The following is a 17,866-nucleotide window of genomic DNA, read 5'->3' on the forward strand; positions in this document are numbered from 1 at the left end:
TCGCTCCAAATGTGACTAAATGTGTGCCAAATAACGGTCGTGAAAAGAGTTAAAGTCAATGAATATGTGATAACTTTTGCGATCGTATTGCTTTTTTTTTGCATCTTGTTGATGCCTGTTTATTGACCAACTTCATATTAGCCGTTTTCACGACGGGCTATCCGGCGAGTGCACCTAATTTGACCAAATCTGCACCAAATCTCTTTTACAGCAAATGTCTTTATTTCATGAATTTATTTCAGTGAATTAATCGATGATACTTTCTGATAATATGACAAAGCAGGCATATGAGCAATAGGGTTGGGACCTATCTCCACACTCTGTATGTTTTGGTAAAATAAGAAAGCTGAGAATTTTTCATGATTTAATTAAAAATCATTTTGTTAAAAGAATACCTAGTTAGCTCAGAAATTAATTATTTGTGACTGAAAACAACTTGCTTCTGATTGGTCGGGCTAATCATGACGTCACATGTAGGTATATAACTGCCTGTATATTTGGCGCAGTTGAGACATATATTTTCTATGTATTTTCCTATGGTAAATCGGAGTGATTGGTCATGTTTTCAGTGTCTCTTTATTTTGCGCTGGTATTGCGTGGCTAAGAAATTTTATCAAGATTAACATATACTAAAATGTTCCTTTAATAGTGGAGCTTCAATATCTGTGAGTTTTATTGGCAAGCAAAAACTGATTTCGCTGTTATTTTATCTGGAAATTACTCATTTTCTAGGTCAATATTCAAAATATTTTACGGGAACAAGTTGGCACTTCTCTTGATTTTCGCACTCAAATCGCGTGCGATTCAACTGTATTGGAACTTGCAAAGAAGCTTGGTGATTAATTAACTGCGTTGTTATGGCACTGTTTGCAAAGCATGGATAACGAAACTGCCAAAGACTTACATAGCAATGCCTCAAGTAATACGCAGGAGGGACATAATTCAGAGTCCGATCGAGAAGAATCAGTGCAAATGCTACGAGGACCAGGCAGCTCTGATACGATGGCTAGTCGTCTCACTCTATTAGACCAGCTGATTCCTGACAGCACCGACTCAGATGCAAAGATGGAGCTCATCTTCCGAGCCAGAAACCAGTTCCTTGATGGAAGATGTGATGCTGCCTCTGTCTCTGCTTTGTTGGCCACTTTGGACGGGGCCGAGCTCCGCTCCTTGCGTGAGCGGCTATTCGCCTGTCATCCAGAAATAGTTCCTTCGTTTGCTGGCCGTTCCCTGATTAGGTGCAATACGGGGAGCTGTAATCAGGGAAGTAACTTTCCATATGAAAGGGCCAAGGGGTGCAGGTGCACCCCCGTCCCCCATCCACTAGAAGTGCACCCCCATAGGCTAAGCGGCGCCCCACACACCGCCCCACACCGATTAGCTCTACATAGAGCAGATGGCGAGGGTGATTTCCCGGCTACATTCCATCTCGGCGTCGTGATGCTTGTGGGCTTGGAAAATGTCCAGAGGGTAGTGTAGGGGTAGGGACGAGTTCAATAAGGTCCTTGAAAGGTTTGAACAACCCGCAATCAGCACAACATACCACAAGTTAAATAAAAAGACTACCAAACTCCGCCCAACTAATATTAATAAACATTACAGCCAAACTAATGGCCTACATAAAAAACGTATCTCAAATCCTAACAGTTCTCGCGGGTGATGGCGCCATGAGTTGCTATTATCCAAAACAGATGCAAATAAACATGTTTGTATGTCATATGTATGTATGTTTTTTTTTTTAAAACGTTGCAGCGGCGCTGGGAACTGCAGTCTTAGATCTGAGTATGTTTAGCATCTGCAACTCTTCATATGCACATTAACCCTATTTCGGACGGGGGAGGCCTTTCAGGATTTTCTTGTACAATTGTCAAACGCCGCGAGACATTCAGCTCATATTTGGTGACTTTTCCTAAATGCTCATTGCGCACATCTCAGCAAAAAAAAAAAAAAAAAAATGCCGGGTCAGGTCAGGTCAGGTAACCAGAGCGGGTTTGTTGACCCCACCTCAGAAAAGTTTGCAATAACGTCAGAGCTTGAGTTTTTCACGAAGTTATTTCCTCTCATGAAGTCTTCAAAACAGTAGCTGCAGTATGTGTCGTTTGTATATCTCAGATTTTTTTTTTATCTGTGACCTGAGGTTAGGTCAGAGTCGTGACCTTTACATTGCAAGCCTATGAAAAAAAATATTGAAATGCGACCTGCCTCGAGTAAACGAGTCAAAACCGCCCAATTCTTTAAGAAATGAGACATTCAGCTCATATTTGGTGACTTTTCCTAAATGCTCATTGCGCACATCTCAGCAAAAAAAAAATGCCGGGTCAGGTCAGGTCAGGTAACCAGAGCGGGTTTGTTGACCCCACCTCAGAAAAGTTTGCAATCACGTCAGAGCTTGAGTTTTTCACGAAGTTATTTCCTCTCATCAAGTCTTCAAAACAGTACATACCTGCAGTATGTGTCGTTTGTATATCTCAGATTTTTTTTATCTGTGACCTGAGGTTAGGTCAGAGTCGTGACCTTTACATTGCAAGCCTATGAAAAAAATATTGAAATGCGACCTGCCTCGAGTAAACGAGTCAAAACCGCCCAATTCTATAAGAATTATGACAAATTATCTAATCTGTAATGATCCAGGTGCCATTTACTGACAGGGACACCGGAGAGGGTTATCTGAGGGCGAGATCATGTGAGGTGATATCTACCAATTACCATACATCAATGCTCACAATACTTACAATATTGACAATGCTTACAATGCTGTTACAACACTTACGATGAGACCAGCAAGCACTCTGCCGTTACAGTTCAAACTTCTGTTTCGAAAACCGACGTTACACACATTCGCTGCCAGCATAACATGTATTGTTTGACAGCAACAAAATATAATTGACATCTGAACCCCAAACGGACCGCCATCCACTCAAATTTTATAACCCTGACCGGTCAGGGGGCGAATGGAGGTCATCTCCTGGGCATTACACTCTTGCACAAAACATCTCACCTCACAGTGATCATTACAATATCTCCGACTTGATAGTGGATTTCAAAGTACTTGCATCAGCTCTTCTTGCTATTGCAGACGATCATCTCCTCAGGGTGATGTTGTTCGGGACATAAACGAAGATCGTTTTCGGAGTTTCATAAGTGCTACTGCAACAGCCTGGCACAAAACAGGACTTGTACGCTTTTCTCTGCACTTTGCCCTTCAGTATATCACAAAATTATTGTTTAGAATCCATCTTACGCTTCTTTCACAGTCTCCCTTGCCACCGTAGGACGTAGATAGGTTGCTGTTGCTGGTAAGTTAAGGCACGGTAGGTAGAAATTACCTCGGTTCTCAACGCCTTAATTTATTTTTATGAAAAAGAACAAAGCAATCATTAATAAGATTAGAGAAATGTTAAAATTTTAATTGTAAATTAGGCCAAATGCGTATTGGAAAGGCTTTTGCCCTTCAGCCACCTTCAGCATCTTCCGATTCATCATGTTTTTCATTAGAAAATTCGAGGTTCACAAAATGTTTACCACGCGCTCAATGTTAAATGTGCACAGTACACGGCAGACGCATCAATTTTTGACACGAGGTGCCGACCCCGTGCACGGCACCCGCGGATGGGGAGGAGCAGTCGGTGCCGTCGGAAGTGCAGCTGCCGCACGGCGTCTGGCTGTGCATGCAGTGCGGCCACCAGGGTTGCGCGAGGCACGCCACGCAGCACTTTAACACCCCGCGCTCCGACTCGCACACGCTGGCCGTCAACGCCGCCGCCGACTGGGGCGTCTGGTGTTTCACATGTAACGAGAAAGTGTCACTGAAGAGTAATAAGAAACTTCACGAAGCTGTGCAGTTTGTCAAGAAAAAGCAGGGAACTCTACGTCCCGGGGCCACGCCATCCAAGGAGGACACTCCGCCTCCCAAGTCTTCCAAGGGCGCCTCCGCTAAGGAGAAACAGGCTCAAGCGGACTGTGATAACGAGTCACATCCGAAGGTCAAGGGTCTGATCAACCTGGGCAACTCGTGTTACCTGAACTCGGTGCTGCAGTGTCTGAGCCAGTGCCACTACCTGACGCACTACCTAGACATCAGCAGCCGCTCCGGGCGAAAGGTCACAGCCAGCGCTAACGGGGAGACAATGAAGCTGGTGCTGCCGGAGGGCGGGCCCATCACCGCCTCGCTGTGCGACTTTCTCAAGAAGATGCACATCACGGGCACCGGCTCCACCGTCTCCCCCAGTCATCTGCTCAGAAAGATCGCCCTGAAGGTGCCCCAGTTTGTGGGCTGCGACCAGCAGGACGCACACGAGCTGCTGCGAGCGCTCATGGAGCAGGCGCGGCTTGAGGATCTCCGGCGGCACCAGAAGCAGATCCTGCTCGGTCTGGGGCTGCCGGCCAAGGCCGACCCCAAGGAAGTACCCGACGACATGAAGGCGCGTGCCAAGGCGCTGGGCCGCCAGGTATCGCATACGACCATCGACTCCATCTTCAGCGGCCAGCTGGTCAGCCTGGTGGTGTGTCAGGCCTGCATGGCCTGCACACACCGCATGGAGCCCTTCCTCGACCTCTCGCTGCCCGCCGCCGAATATATCATCTTCAGCCCGCTGTCGGAGCTCGACCCGCCGCCGGCCTCGGTCAGCGGGGAATCGACGGAAGACGAGCTGAACGAACCGCAGGCCTCAGTCAGTCCGGACCCGCCGGCTGACGAGCCGCCCGCCTCGGTCAGCCCCGACCCGCCGGCTGACGAGCCGCCTGCCTCGGTCAGCCCCGACCTGCCGGCCGACCTGGCCGCGGAGGAGCTCTCGGAGCGGCTCAGCGCGCTGATAGTGGACCGCGCCGGCGCCGCGGCCGCTGCGGACTCGTGTGGGGACGAGCCGGGCCCGCTGACGGTGAACGGCCGGCCGTCGTCACCGATGGAGTCGGACGCGGCGCCGGCCGGGCTGGTGCCACTGGTCGGGGAGAGTGCTGACAAAGCCCCGAACGGTGCGCCGGAGACAGCGGGAGCGGACCAGGTGGGGGAGAAGCAGAGCTCTGTGCCGGCGGAGAACTGCGGAGAGGCAGTGGAGGCGCGTGAGAACAGTCTGGGCGCTCCGAACGGTCACTGCAGAAGGGCAGCCGAGGAGGCCCCGCGGGAGGGCCAGTCGCCGTCACCCGGTGAGGTGCCGGGCGGTGTGCCGACGGAGGCAGTGGCGAACGGCCAGAGCTCAACGGCAGGGTTGGCGGACGGCGGTGAACTCCAGTCTGCGCCGAACGGCGGGACCTGCGCGCCAACCGAGTCTGCCCCGGCCGAAAGGGCGGGGACCCCCTCACCGGCGGCCAATCCCTCGGACGGCCCGCCGCCGCCGCTGAGCCGCTGTGAGTGGCTCAGTCGAGCTCTGACCACCCTGGCGCCGCGCTACCAGGCGGCCGCCGGCGAGTGCAGCCTGCTCACCTGCCTTAACCAGTACACGGCGCCCGAGCTGCTCACCGGCAACAACAAGTTCGGTTGCGACAACTGCACCGAGCTGCGCAACAAACGGCTCACGGCGGCTGAAAAAGCAGCTGAGAAAAAACTCGGCACAGTATACAGCAACGCCAGCAAGCAGCTGCTCATCTACAGTCCGCCGCCGGTGCTGACCATCCACCTGAAGCGGTTCGAGGTGTGCAGCTTCAGCCTGCGGAAGGTAAACCGGCACGTGCAGTTCGGCGAGCGGCTCGATCTGGCCCCCTTCTGTTCCTCCATCAGCCAGGACCTGCCTCAGATGCGGGCCGGCCAGCGGCGGGTGCTCTACTCGCTGTTTGGTGTCGTTGAGCACAGCGGTCGACTGACCAGCGGCCACTACACAGCCTACGTGCGCGTGCGCCGCCGTCACGACCAGCTCACCGTCAACCCTGCGCGACTCACCACACTCGTCACCGACGCGTTCGCCGTGGCGTGTGAGCGGGCAAGGCAGCGCGCCGAGCAGACCCGACCGGAGACCACGGACGGACCGTCCCCGGTCAGTCCCGCAGAGGAGGGCCGGGATGACGGGGAGGGCGAGGACCCCGCCGCCGCGCCACAGGAGTCACAGACGGATCAAAAACAGCCCGCCCCGGAGCCCGAGACGGAGCCGGAGCCGCAGCCGGAGGCCGGGCGGTGGTTTTACGTGAGTGACACGCACGTCACAGAGGTGACTCTGGACAAGGTGCTCAAGGCGCAAGCTTACATGTTGTTCTACGAGCGAATTGTGTAAGCGACTGCGGTAGCTTGGGATGGTGCTCTGTGCACGGGGCTGTGACGGCGCGCGAATCGTGTCCCTCAGTCTGACCGAGGTGTGATTTTGGAAAGGTCAAGTTTTTGAATTTGCTTTAATGTGTGTTTATATGCTAATAAATATAATCATCATTTTTGACACTGAACCTTTCATTCGTGAATGCTTTAGCATAATTTAAAGCTAAAAACAGCGCGAATGGCAGAGTGAAACAAACAACCTCTTTCACACATAGAAATAACATGTAATCGGTGGTGCGCCAGATGCGCCATTATTTGTCAACCGCAGAAGGTGACATGTGACGTAACAGCATCAAGAGCGTCTTTTTCAAGAACTTTAAAAAATATGTTTTCTATCTGTCTTCCCCCATTTCTCTCAGCATAATGCTTTTATGAGGAAACTGTATGCACCATAAATTCTGCAAAAATAGTCTGATCATTTCTATACATTCTTCAAAAATCGAGTTCCCAACCCCATTGTATTTTGTTGCTGTCAAACAATACATGTTATGCTGGCAGAGAATGTGTGTAACGTCGGTTTTCGAAACAGAAGTTAGAACTGTAACGGCAGAGTGCTTGCTGGTCTCATCGTAAGTATTGTAACAGTATTGTAAGCATTGTCAATATTGTAAGTATTGTGAGCATTGATGTATGGTAGATATCACCTCACATGAATTCGCCCTCAGATAACCCTCTCCGGTGTCCCTGTCAGTAAATGGCACCTGGATCATTACAGATAAGATAATCTGTCACAATTCTTAAAGAATTGGGTCGGATGGACCCCCCCATGGTTTTTCGCGAATAACTCGCGTAAAAAGCGGCCGATCGCGACGAAACTTTCAGTACCCTCTCACTAATCAATTTTACACCTACCCTAAAAATTTCATGACCCTGACCCTAATGACCTTTGACCTGTGACCTCTTTTCCGAGACCATGTTTGGCCGGAATCGCGATTCCGCGTATGTCGGCTCGCATTAGCCGCGCGTTTGCAAGCTTTTCGTGGTTTTAAACGTGCAAACATGTGATTTGATGTTGCTCCCATGCATTAGAATGGGTGTCAAGGTCACCTGAAGGTCAGGTCAGGTCATTGACCTTTGGTGACCTCGGGTGACCTCGGTTCAGTTTTTCGAGTTTTACATGTCTCTATGCTAGTTTTTGGAGCTGAATTCGAATTTAGCAACCATTTGAACATTTACGAAGTAGTTTTGGTGCCTTCGTAACATGTTACGAAGCTGTCAGAGGCGGTTGACACGTACTACGAATACCCGTCACAACCCCTACTGGTTGAGGTTGACCTGACCTGACCTGACCCGACCTGGTCTAAATGCTTAAAGACATCATCTGTGATCAAAACTAACACGATATTCGTGATCAGCACCCCGAAAAACCCCTTAGCCGCCACACTTTACAGTTACGACTTTCTAATAGGTCCCGATTTTCCCGACTTTGGGTCATTGACCTGACCTGGAAGGTCAACCAATGACCTAGGACCTTAAAATTGGGTATCATCGGCTTCCTCTCGTCACGGGCAACACGCTCGTTTTTTTTCCGCGAAGCTCTAGCTCAATCAGGGGCCAAACGGCAAGGGGGGTCCAACCGACCCTCCCCCCCCCCCTACACATTAGAAGCTGGCAAACGCCGCACACATGCGAGGGTTAATGTGTATATGAAGAGTTGCAGATGCTAAACATACCCAGATCTAAGACTGCAGTTCCCAGCGCCGCTGCAACGTTTTTAAAACAATCATACATACATATCACATACAAACATGTTTATTTGCATCTGTTTTGGATAATAGCAACTCATGGAGCCATCACCCGCGAGAACTGTTAGGATTTGAGATATATTTTTATTTAGACCATTAGTTTGGCTGTAATGTTTTATGTTTATTAATATTAGTTGGGCGGAGTTTGGTAGTTTTTTATTTAACTTGTGGTATGTTGTGCTGATTGCGGGTTGTTCAAACCTTTCAAATGTAAGGACCTTATTGAGCTCAACCCTACTCCTACACTACCCTCTGGACATTTTCCAAGCCCACAAGCATCACGACGCCGAGATGGCATGTAGCCGGGAAATCACCCTCGCCATCTGCTCTAGAGCTAATCGGTGTGGGACGGCGTGTGGGGCGCCGCTTAGCCTATGGGGGTGCACTTCTAGTGGATGGGGGACGGGGGTGCACCTGCACCCCTTTCATATGGAAAGTTACTTCCCTGATTACAGCTCCCCGTATTGCACCTAATCAGGGAACGGCCAGCAAACGAAGGCCAACTATTTCTGGATGACAGGCGAATAGCCGCTCACGCAAGGAGCGGAGCTCCGCCCCGTCCAAAGTGGCCAACAAAGCAGAGACAGAGGCAGTATCACATCTTCCATCAAAGAACTGGTTTCTGGCTTGGAAGATGAGCTCCATCTTTGCATCTGAGTCGGTGCTGTCAGGAATCAGCTGGTCTAATGGAGTGAGGCGACTAGCCATCGTATCAGAGCTGCCTGGTCCTCGTAGCATTTGCACCGATTCTTCTCGATCGGACTCTGAATTATGTCCCTCATGCGTATTACTTGAGGCATTGCTATGTAAGTCTTTGGCAGTTTCGTTATCCATGCTTTGCAAACAGTGCCATAACAACGCAGTTAATTAATCACCAAGCTTCTTTGCAAGTTCCAATATGGTTCCAATACAGTTGAATCGCACGCGATTTGAGTGCAAAAATCAAGAGAAGTGCCAACTTGTTCCCGGAAAATATTTTGAATATTGACCTAGAAAATGAGTAATTTCCAGATAAAATAACAGCGAAATCAGTTTTCGCTTGCCAATAAAACTCACAGATATTGAAGCTCCACTATTAAAGGAACATTTTAGTATATGTCATTCTTGATAAAACTTCTTAGCCACGCAATACCAGCGCAAAACAAAGAGACACTGAATAAACGACCAATCACTCCGATTTACCATAGGGAAATACATAGAAAATGTATGCCTCAACTGCGCCAAATATACAGACAGCTATATACCTACATGTGACGTCATGATTAGCCCGACCAATCAGAAGCAAGTTGTTTTCAGTCACAATTAATCAATTTTTGAGCTAACTAGGCATTTTTTTAACAAATTGATTTTAAATTAAATCATTAAAAATTCTGAGCTTTCTTATTTTACCCAAACATACAGAGCATGCAGATAGGTCCCAACCCTATTGACATCTGAACCCCAAACGGACCGCCATCCACTCAAATTTTATAACCCTGACCGGTCAGGGGGCGAATGGAGGTCATCTCCTGGGCATTACACTCAGCCCTTGCACAAAATATCTCACCTCACAGTGATCATTGCAACAATATCACCGACTTGATAGTGGATTTCAAAGTACTTGCATCAGCTCTTCTTGCTATTGCAGACGATCATCTCCTCAGGGTGATGTTGTTCGGGATATAAACGAAGATCGTTTTCGGAGTTTCATAAGTGCTACTGCAACAGCCTGGCACAAAACAGGACTTGTACGCTTTTCTCTGCACTTTGCCCTTCAGTATATCACAAAATAATTGTTTAGAATCCATCTTACGCTTCTTTCACAGTCTCGCTTGCCACCGTAGGGCGTAGATAGGTTGCTGTTGCTGGTAAGTTAAGGCACGGTAGATAGAAATTACCTCGGTTCTCAACGCCTTAATTTATTTTTATGAAAATACAAAGCAATGATTAATAAGATTAGAGAAATGTTAAAATTTTAATTATAAATTAGGCCAAATGCGTATTGGAAAGGCTTTTGCCCTTCAGCATCTTCCGATTCATAATGTTTTTCATTTGAAAATTCGAGGTTCACAAAATGTTTACCACGCGCTCAATGTTAAATGGGAGCAGTACACGGCAGACGCATCAATTTTTGACACTGAACCATTCATTCGTGAATGCTTTAGCATAATTTAAAGCTAAAAACAGCGCGAATGGCAGAGTGAAACAACCAACCTCTTTCACACATAGAAATAACATGTAATCGGTGGTGCGCCAGATGCGCCATTATTTGTCAACCGCAGAAGGTGACATGTGACGTAACAGCATCAAGAGCGTCTTTTTCAAGAACTTTAAAAAAATATGTTTTCTATCTGTCTTCCCCCATTTCTCTCAGCATGATGATTTTATGAGGAAACTCTATGCACCATAAATTCTGCAAAAATAGTCTGATCATTTCTACACATTCTTCAAAAATCGAGTTCCCAACCCCATTAGTGCAACCCTAGATGATAGCTACTAAGAGACACACTGAACCTAATTTGACCAAATCTGCACCTAATCTGCACCAGATGTGCACCAAATGTGTACCAGATGGCTGTCGTGAAAACGGCTTCTACTATTGACATAGACAAACGTACAACAATATGCCTGCGACAGATTGGATGACGTGTAAGACGAGCAAGATGTTTGCGCCACCAGAGATGCATCTTTTAACTTTCCCATACCTGCTACATTGCATGATTAAATCGAGACATCCAGGCATTTAAACGGCACGTGCACTGTGCCACACTTTTCAAAGTTTAATGCCATGCTTTAATATTACAAGCCGTGTGGTTCAAGGGGTGTGGTTAAACATGTTGAACCACACCGCTGCTGACGTCACTATCATATAGTTGTGAGCTTTTTGGCAGGTATGGGAAACACCTTCCAGCCCTAAGGCCGGGAATTCAATAAATGTCACCTCGCTTTTTTGGCAAAATCACCTCGAGCCTAACGGCCCTCGGAGTTTTCGCTAAAAAACCTCGGTGACATTTATTGAATCATCCCGGCCCCGGGCAGGAATATATTGACACAGTTTCTGGCGAATTCTGTTGCAATACATGTCCGTTATTTACGTGGCAGTACACCTCCTGCCGGTCACACAAAAACCCGGAATGTTTGTGTGTAGTATTATGAAATCAGACCAGTGGAAGACATGAGCCCATCCTTACGGAGAGCCCCGGACACAATGGCCGTCGCGGTGTTTGCGGTGCGATGTTGGTGCTGTAAGGCGCAGTCACCCCAGAGGCGGCTCCGTTAGGCGCCAGTCGGTGTCGCCCATTGTTGTAGCACAGCCGGTAAAACTGCGCCCGGCCATGTTGCACATCGTGTGTTCTCACGGTCTGAAAACAGTCGTCACATATCGGGCGGTGGGTAGACCTCTGTGGACTGTAACTGTCCCGTCAGCGTCCGAAACCAGAGCTGAGCCTCAGCAGGAACTGAAAATAAGCGCTGTAAAAAGTCACTAGACACTTCAACTGTGTCAGCTTTGAAGTTTCACTGTCACTATTAGATAGGAACTTGACTTGTTAATTTATTGAATAGAAATAGAGCATAAACCGACTATTGTATATTGATAGAGACAAGTAGAGAAACACGGAAAAAATAGAACATGGACGCGTGTCGATTGTTAAATCTTCATCAGCATGATATAATCATAAAGCAAACAAGATATAGCGCTTGTTTTCTTTGTGATTATGTCATGCTGATGAAGATTTAACAATCGAAATGCGTCCATAAACCGACTAAACCAATGTAAAACACACAAACAAAGTACTGCATATCATTGATAGTGTTTTTAGAAAACCATTTACTAAACAAAACTAACCCAAAGGCTAAGGCATCGATATACAGTGGATATTTTACGGCCCGCGCACCAGTGGCGGATCCAAGGGGGGGGGGGGTCACATGGGTCATGGCCCCCCCCTTGAGGCCCGGGGGCCCAAAGACCTGCCAGAGGCACCACCGGCCTATCAGGGGTATCACAGTCCTGACAGGGGCACCACAGGACCGCCAGGGGCACCACAGGCCTAGCAGGGACACCACGGGCCTGGTGCCCCTGGGCCCTGACAAGCCTGAGGTGCCCCTGACAGGCCAGTGGTGCCCTTGCTAGGCCTGTGGTGCCCCTGGCAGGACTCTGGTGCCCCTGACAGGCTTGCGGTGCCCTTGGAAGGACTGTGGTGTCCCTGGGCCCTGACAAGCCTGAGGTGCCCCTGACAGGCCCGTGGTGCCCTTGTTAGGCCTGTGGTGCCCCTGGCAGGCCTCTGGTGCCCTTGCTAGGCCGCTGGTGCCCCTGGCAGGCCTCTGGTGCCCCTGCGCCCGGAGAGGACTGGTGCCCCTGAAAAGTCTGAAGTGCCCCTCGGCAGGCCCGTGGTGCCCCTGACAGGCCCAAGGTGCCCCTGCGAGGCCGGTGGTGCCCCTGGCAGACCTCTGGTGCCCCTGGCAGGTCTGTGGTGCCCCCTGGCAGGTCTGTGGCGCCCCTGGCAGACCTGTGTTGACTGGTGCCCCTGCTAGGTCGCTGGTGCCCCTCACAGACCTGTGGTGCCCCTGGGCCTTGACAAGCCTGAGATGCCTGGCTATGACAGGCTCGTGGTGCCCCTGATAGACCAGTGGTGCCCTTGCTAGGCCTGTAGTGCCCCTGCTACCCCTGCGCCCTGAGAGGACTATGGTGCCCCTGAAAAGCCTGAAGTGCCTCTCGACAGGCCCGTGGTGCCCCTGGGCCCTGACAGGCCCAAGTTACCCCTGCGAGGTCGGTGGTGCTCCTGGCAGGCCTCTGGTGCCCCTGGCAGGTCTGTGGTGCCCCTGGCAGGCCTGTGTTGAATGGTGCCCCTACTAGGCCGCTGGTGCCCCTCACAGGCCTGCGGTGCCCCTGGAAGGACTGTTGTGCCCCTGCCCCTAGGGGTGCTCATGGGCCCAACAGGCCCGTTGTGCCCCTGACAGGCCTGTCGTGTATACTTGCTAGACCTGTGGTACCCCTGCTTCCTGGCAGGCCTGTGGTGCCCCTGGCGGGCCTGTGGTGCCCCTACAAGGCCGTAGGTGCCCCTGACAGGTTTGTGGTGTCCCTGGAAGGACTTTGGTGCCCCTGACAAGCCTGAAGTGTCAAGGACAGACCCTTTAGACGCCAGGGTCAAGTTCGTCGGACTGACAACGATTTGCTTGCCTGATAACGTTCCTGGTAAGTACTCACTACTCAGCGTCCACAACATATATACACATAGCACATTCATATATACCTGCTTACAATTGGTAAATGTGGTTGTGGCTAAGAGTTAAGATACTGACTAAAAATAAAAAATAAAAATAAAACTGAAAATGGGGGCACCACCAAAATGAAGTGAACGAAATCCGTTGAGTTTTTAATTTTGGGTATAGGTAGGTAGGGGCACCACTTCGATTCATGACCCTCCCCTTGGGGTTTTCCTGGATCCGCCCCTGCCGCGCACAGACTGGGAGAACTTCAGCCCCTGTAAGTTTTTTTTTTACAAACATGCGAACGAAAGTATTCAAACATGTTTGCCGTTTTCTGTTTTGCATGGTGTTTTTGATCCCTAGGAGGCAAAAGCTGCAGAAAACTATTGATGAGCATGTTGCTGGGTGCAACAAGTACGTACCTAAGAAGCCCGAGTCTTACCAGTATCGTCATGAGACTGTGACGTACCATTTATAATTGTAAAAATGTTTTTTTTTTATAGTTTTTGTTCTGGTGTCAAAAACGTTCCGTCTAGGAACTTTAATTCTGCCACATACCATGTCATGATAATTAATGGCATTCAATCTGGAAAATTTGAACGATGTATGTGAACGATGTTAGGTCACATATATAGTTAGGAAACGGGAGATGTTTAAAAAAGCAATGTTTTTTAACACCCTATATTCATAAATGATTGGTGAAAGGGCTGACTGAAATCATAAGACGTCACTGAAGGTCATCTTCTTTTTTTTTTGCAAATAATTCTTATGATCAAAGCAAACAACAAACTATATGGCTTCCTATAAAGCTTACTATAAAATATAGACGATGAGCCGGCCCGGGCGATCAGCATGCATTCCGCCAAAGAAGGAGACGGATCGCCTGCTTTCCAATAGTAGCGTCTCGTCAAGAGAAATGCAATCATAGTAAAACCATTATTTTCTGGCTACAAAACGTTATCAGTTAAAGGTAGTGTGCCAGCTTTCCTGGACCGTATGGAGTTAATGGCCCAGATAAGGAGAACCGGATTTTTAGAACTTATCCATACCTTCAAAACTCATGGAAACGTCTTAAATTCTTCAAATTATTGAGTACCCCAGTGCGAAATTCGCCCCGACGGGTTGTCGGTCGTACCCCAACCACATTTCACACCACTATGAACAATAAATGCACACACTGAAATCCTATTGGTGTCAATAGGATTTGGATCGGGGTTGGATCCTATTGGTGTCAAACATCATTCAACGCCGATAGGCAGAATCACCAGCCGTAATACCTACTGAAGACATTTGCTCAATGCTGAAGCGAAACGCAGTGCACAAACCCCGCTGTCAAAACACAAGCACCTCGTAGGAGATATCAATATGCTTCCAAGGTGGGCGAATGCACGAACGATAACTGAAATAACACCGGTTATATATTCACGTAGAGCAAGTTACTCTTTCTCTAACTAGGGAACTCGCTAAAACTAAGACTGACTAAATATTTACGCAGGATAACTGGCTCCGCCTCTTCGCCAACTTAAGGACCCGCCAATCCATGCACCTAGCCGCCAGCGCCGAGTGATGACGTCACTCGAACGGGCGACGGCCTGAATAGTTCCACACTTAGGAAACTCGCAGCCCGGGGCTGCCCGCGGGGATGCGGTAGACCGCGCCCAAAGCCGCGATCCCGGCTTGGGTCAGCGCACGCTGCCCCGACTCGGCTACCTCACGTTACCGGGGCCCTGGCTTTGGGCGCGGCTTCTGCTCATACTTTGTGGTGCGGTGGTGGTGCGTCGGGCCGCGCGCTCTGACTTCGGCCAAGAAAAATGCGTCAGCTGATCATTGTCATTTCTGCCACTTTCATGTGGTGAGATGGGGTCATAACTTTAGAGACGGCTGTTTCATATCAATTATTTTACATAAAATAATATTTCAAACCATAAATTAATGTTTGACATCCAAATTAAAGAAACAATACCAATACAGGCTTACAGTTTAAATTCGACATTGTGTTGTCTACGATTAGACAGCTGATAACTCATTCCCGTACGTCGTAACTCTATAATGACCTTTGCTTATTGTCACATGTGCGCCGCATTCGTGATTGTTGCCGACGCCTGTTTGCAGGTCAGCCCACTACAGTTGTTATACATATCGAAAAACCGATAAACTTTTAGGCGAAAAAAGCACTATTTTAGGCCCATTTTTGATTTTTTTTTTGCGATTTTAGGTAAAAACAGAAGCTTCTTATCCTAGGAAAAATAAAATGGGAAATCACTCGAAGGTGGCACACTACCTTTAAAGAAAAACAGCTAAATCAAGTTATCATAAGACTCAACGACTTCAGAAGGCTAAACCGTTGACCTAAGCTCAAAGAGGATGCCATACTTTGCAGAAAACTGTAGGAAGAAAGGACGATGAGCGCCCGGAGAGTTTCTTTCATCGGCTGATGGCCTTCGCTGAAGATGATCTCTTAAGATCTGATGGCGGCTTATCTCACTGGAGTGTAATGCCTCTGGCAGATTAAGACATGTCTCCCACCCTTGAGCACTGTGACTTTTCACTGACTGAGCCTCCTGTATTCACGCCTGCCGCCGCCGGTCCTGATCAAACAGCAGTACGACACGAGCTGTGCAGCCGCACTGTCGCATCACTTGATCGTTTTTACTGGTTCTCGATCAGCTGCTTATTCATACGCTTCTAACTCTGGTACCTACTTTGCGAGCTTCAGCGTCCTTTGCCGGGTGTCGTTTTCCGGCTGGATCTTAGCCGGTTAGTTATAAAATTTGAGATTAGGCAACCTCTGGTGACATCATTTTTCCATCACTGTGAAACAATGACATAAAAACTCTCGACTTTTAATAGAACTTACGAGTATGAGCTTTTGAATGTCTTTGACGCATTTCAAGGCATCACATATGGTCCCTTTTTATCAGGCTTGAAAGGAATGATGCCTGTTACCGTCCCTTGTAAATGCCCCCGTAGTTTTGTTCTTAATTTGTTCGTGCACGTGTGAAATGTGACTGATGCTTTTTTTAAAGTATAGTTTTGACGCTAGTCAGGAAATGAATTTGAATATTGGGTTACTTGTCAATATTTGAGTCTTATACTTAATTTTACTGATGGTTGAGATCTTTAGTCAACTAAGAAAAAAAAACTGGGAAAATGCGCCACTTCTTTCGAAGAGAGGTCTGTTTTTCCGATGACCCACACAAGTAATCTATAGGTCTGGGAGCGTAACAAGGGTCTGGGAGCATAACAAGTGTCTGACCGATCTGCGTAGTGCGTAGTGCGTGCATTGGCCTGATGCGTTTCCTAAGAGTGCAGAAGTACGGTTCTCAACAAAATATGGTGACGGCACCTGTCCGAGGCGTGCTGCCGCCTTCCGTGTACTGGCGCCACACGTGATTGGTGCCACCACTGTGTGCGCAGTTGCAGTTCCCGTGTTCCTTTCTTGTGCACTGTTGCAGTTCTCGACTGCCGGTGATGCTATTATGCATACTGTTGCAGTCTCCATTAATTGGGGTGAGCCTTATTAAATGTAGCGTTTTATTTAGATAGCTTCTTCGTATCGAAGAGTTGGATTTGGCTCTTTATTTGCATCTTCAGAATGCGCCAGACTAATATAATCATGAAACAATATTTTACTTAGTAGCTGCTTCCATGACCGTAAACTTAAGTTCTTTTTCCCTATCATCCTTCGCACAAGGACTATAATGTAAAAACACTTAATCACAACACATTTTTACAGTAATACGCTATTTTCACATATTTTTCACAATGCTTATATTTTCACACTGTGACACCTCGAAGCATACAACATCATATTAGTAAGGCGTACTTTAATCAAATAAGTTGATATTTATTTCGATTTATCTGGAGCACTTTTACTCTAAATCATCAAAGCCAAAAATGAGCTGGAGTGTGGTCCCTCGACCCCGGTTCCAGTTGGGCCCACCCCAGCGCAGTTACGGGAGCGTCAGTGTCGCTGCCGCCTGCCCCTCTCGGTGTGGCCGTTCAGGGTGACGGGCTCATTGGGGAGGTCGCATCAAAAACCGTCGACCGCCGCTACTTCTGGCCATAAACATTTTATGACTGATCAGATTGTGCGCGGGCGTCGTGCCGCGTGGCCCCGTGCCGGCGGCCGGCCGGCGCGCGCTGCGCACGACAAACGGACCTCGTTCGCCGCCGGAGATATGAAAGGCGTCACTATTGTCGCTCTGCAGCGTGCAGTGCCATCAATACTGAGTGTGCCGGCGGTGGTCGGGCCGTCCGGGCGGCGTCCCGCTGCTCGTGCCGCCAGTCGGAGCCGCGGGTAGTGCTGAGTGCAGCGGCGGCGCCGGGCCGGTTCTAGCCGGCCGGGCGCACCTCCAGTCGCCTCGCCTCGCCGTGAGCTGGCCTCCTCGCCGAGTCATTCCGGCGTGTGCCGCGAGCGGGCGAGGAGCGCAGCCGTGTGACTCAGAGTGAGAGCCGCGAGGGGCCGGGCCGTGCGGCGGCCAGCAGTGAACAGAGTGCGGTGACGAGCCAGCTGTGATCGGTGACACGCGGAGTGTCGGCGAACGGTGCGGTGACGGTCCAACGGTGACCAGCCGTGCGCGAGTGCGCGACTGAATCGCGAGCGTGAGCAGAGAACAAACCAAGCACGGATCCCGTACAGGTGGGTTACACCGAGGCTCAGTAAGCTTTGCTGGGCCCTAGGCGATAGTGGCTG

The 17,866-nt window shown here is 49.0% G+C and overlaps 2 protein-coding genes across 2 annotated transcripts in view; both read left to right on the top strand.

Annotated features, from left to right (window-relative positions):
- The first annotated feature begins 3,668 nt into the window (after positions 1 to 3,668).
- LOC122380864 (ubiquitin carboxyl-terminal hydrolase 16-like) lies at positions 3,669 to 6,200 on the top strand. The gene has a single exon (XM_043364390.1). The coding sequence runs from the start codon at positions 3,669 to 3,671 to the stop codon at positions 6,198 to 6,200; it is 2,532 nt and encodes an 843-aa protein (XP_043220325.1).
- Positions 6,201 to 17,568: 11,368 nt separating this feature from the next.
- Positions 17,569 to 17,866, top strand: part of LOC122380839 (ankyrin repeat domain-containing protein 6-like) — a 66,376-nt gene continuing 66,078 nt past the window's right edge. Inside the window, exon 1 of the mRNA XM_043364337.1 lies at positions 17,569 to 17,812. The gene's annotated coding sequence lies outside the window, so the exon portion shown is untranslated. The remainder of the gene's footprint in view (positions 17,813 to 17,866) is intronic.

Source organism: Amphibalanus amphitrite, unplaced genomic scaffold (assembly GCF_019059575.1).
Source record: "Amphibalanus amphitrite isolate SeventyFive unplaced genomic scaffold, NRLGWU_Aamphi_draft 000108F_arrow, whole genome shotgun sequence".
NCBI classification, from domain to species: Eukaryota; Metazoa; Arthropoda; class Thecostraca; order Balanomorpha; family Balanidae; genus Amphibalanus; species Amphibalanus amphitrite.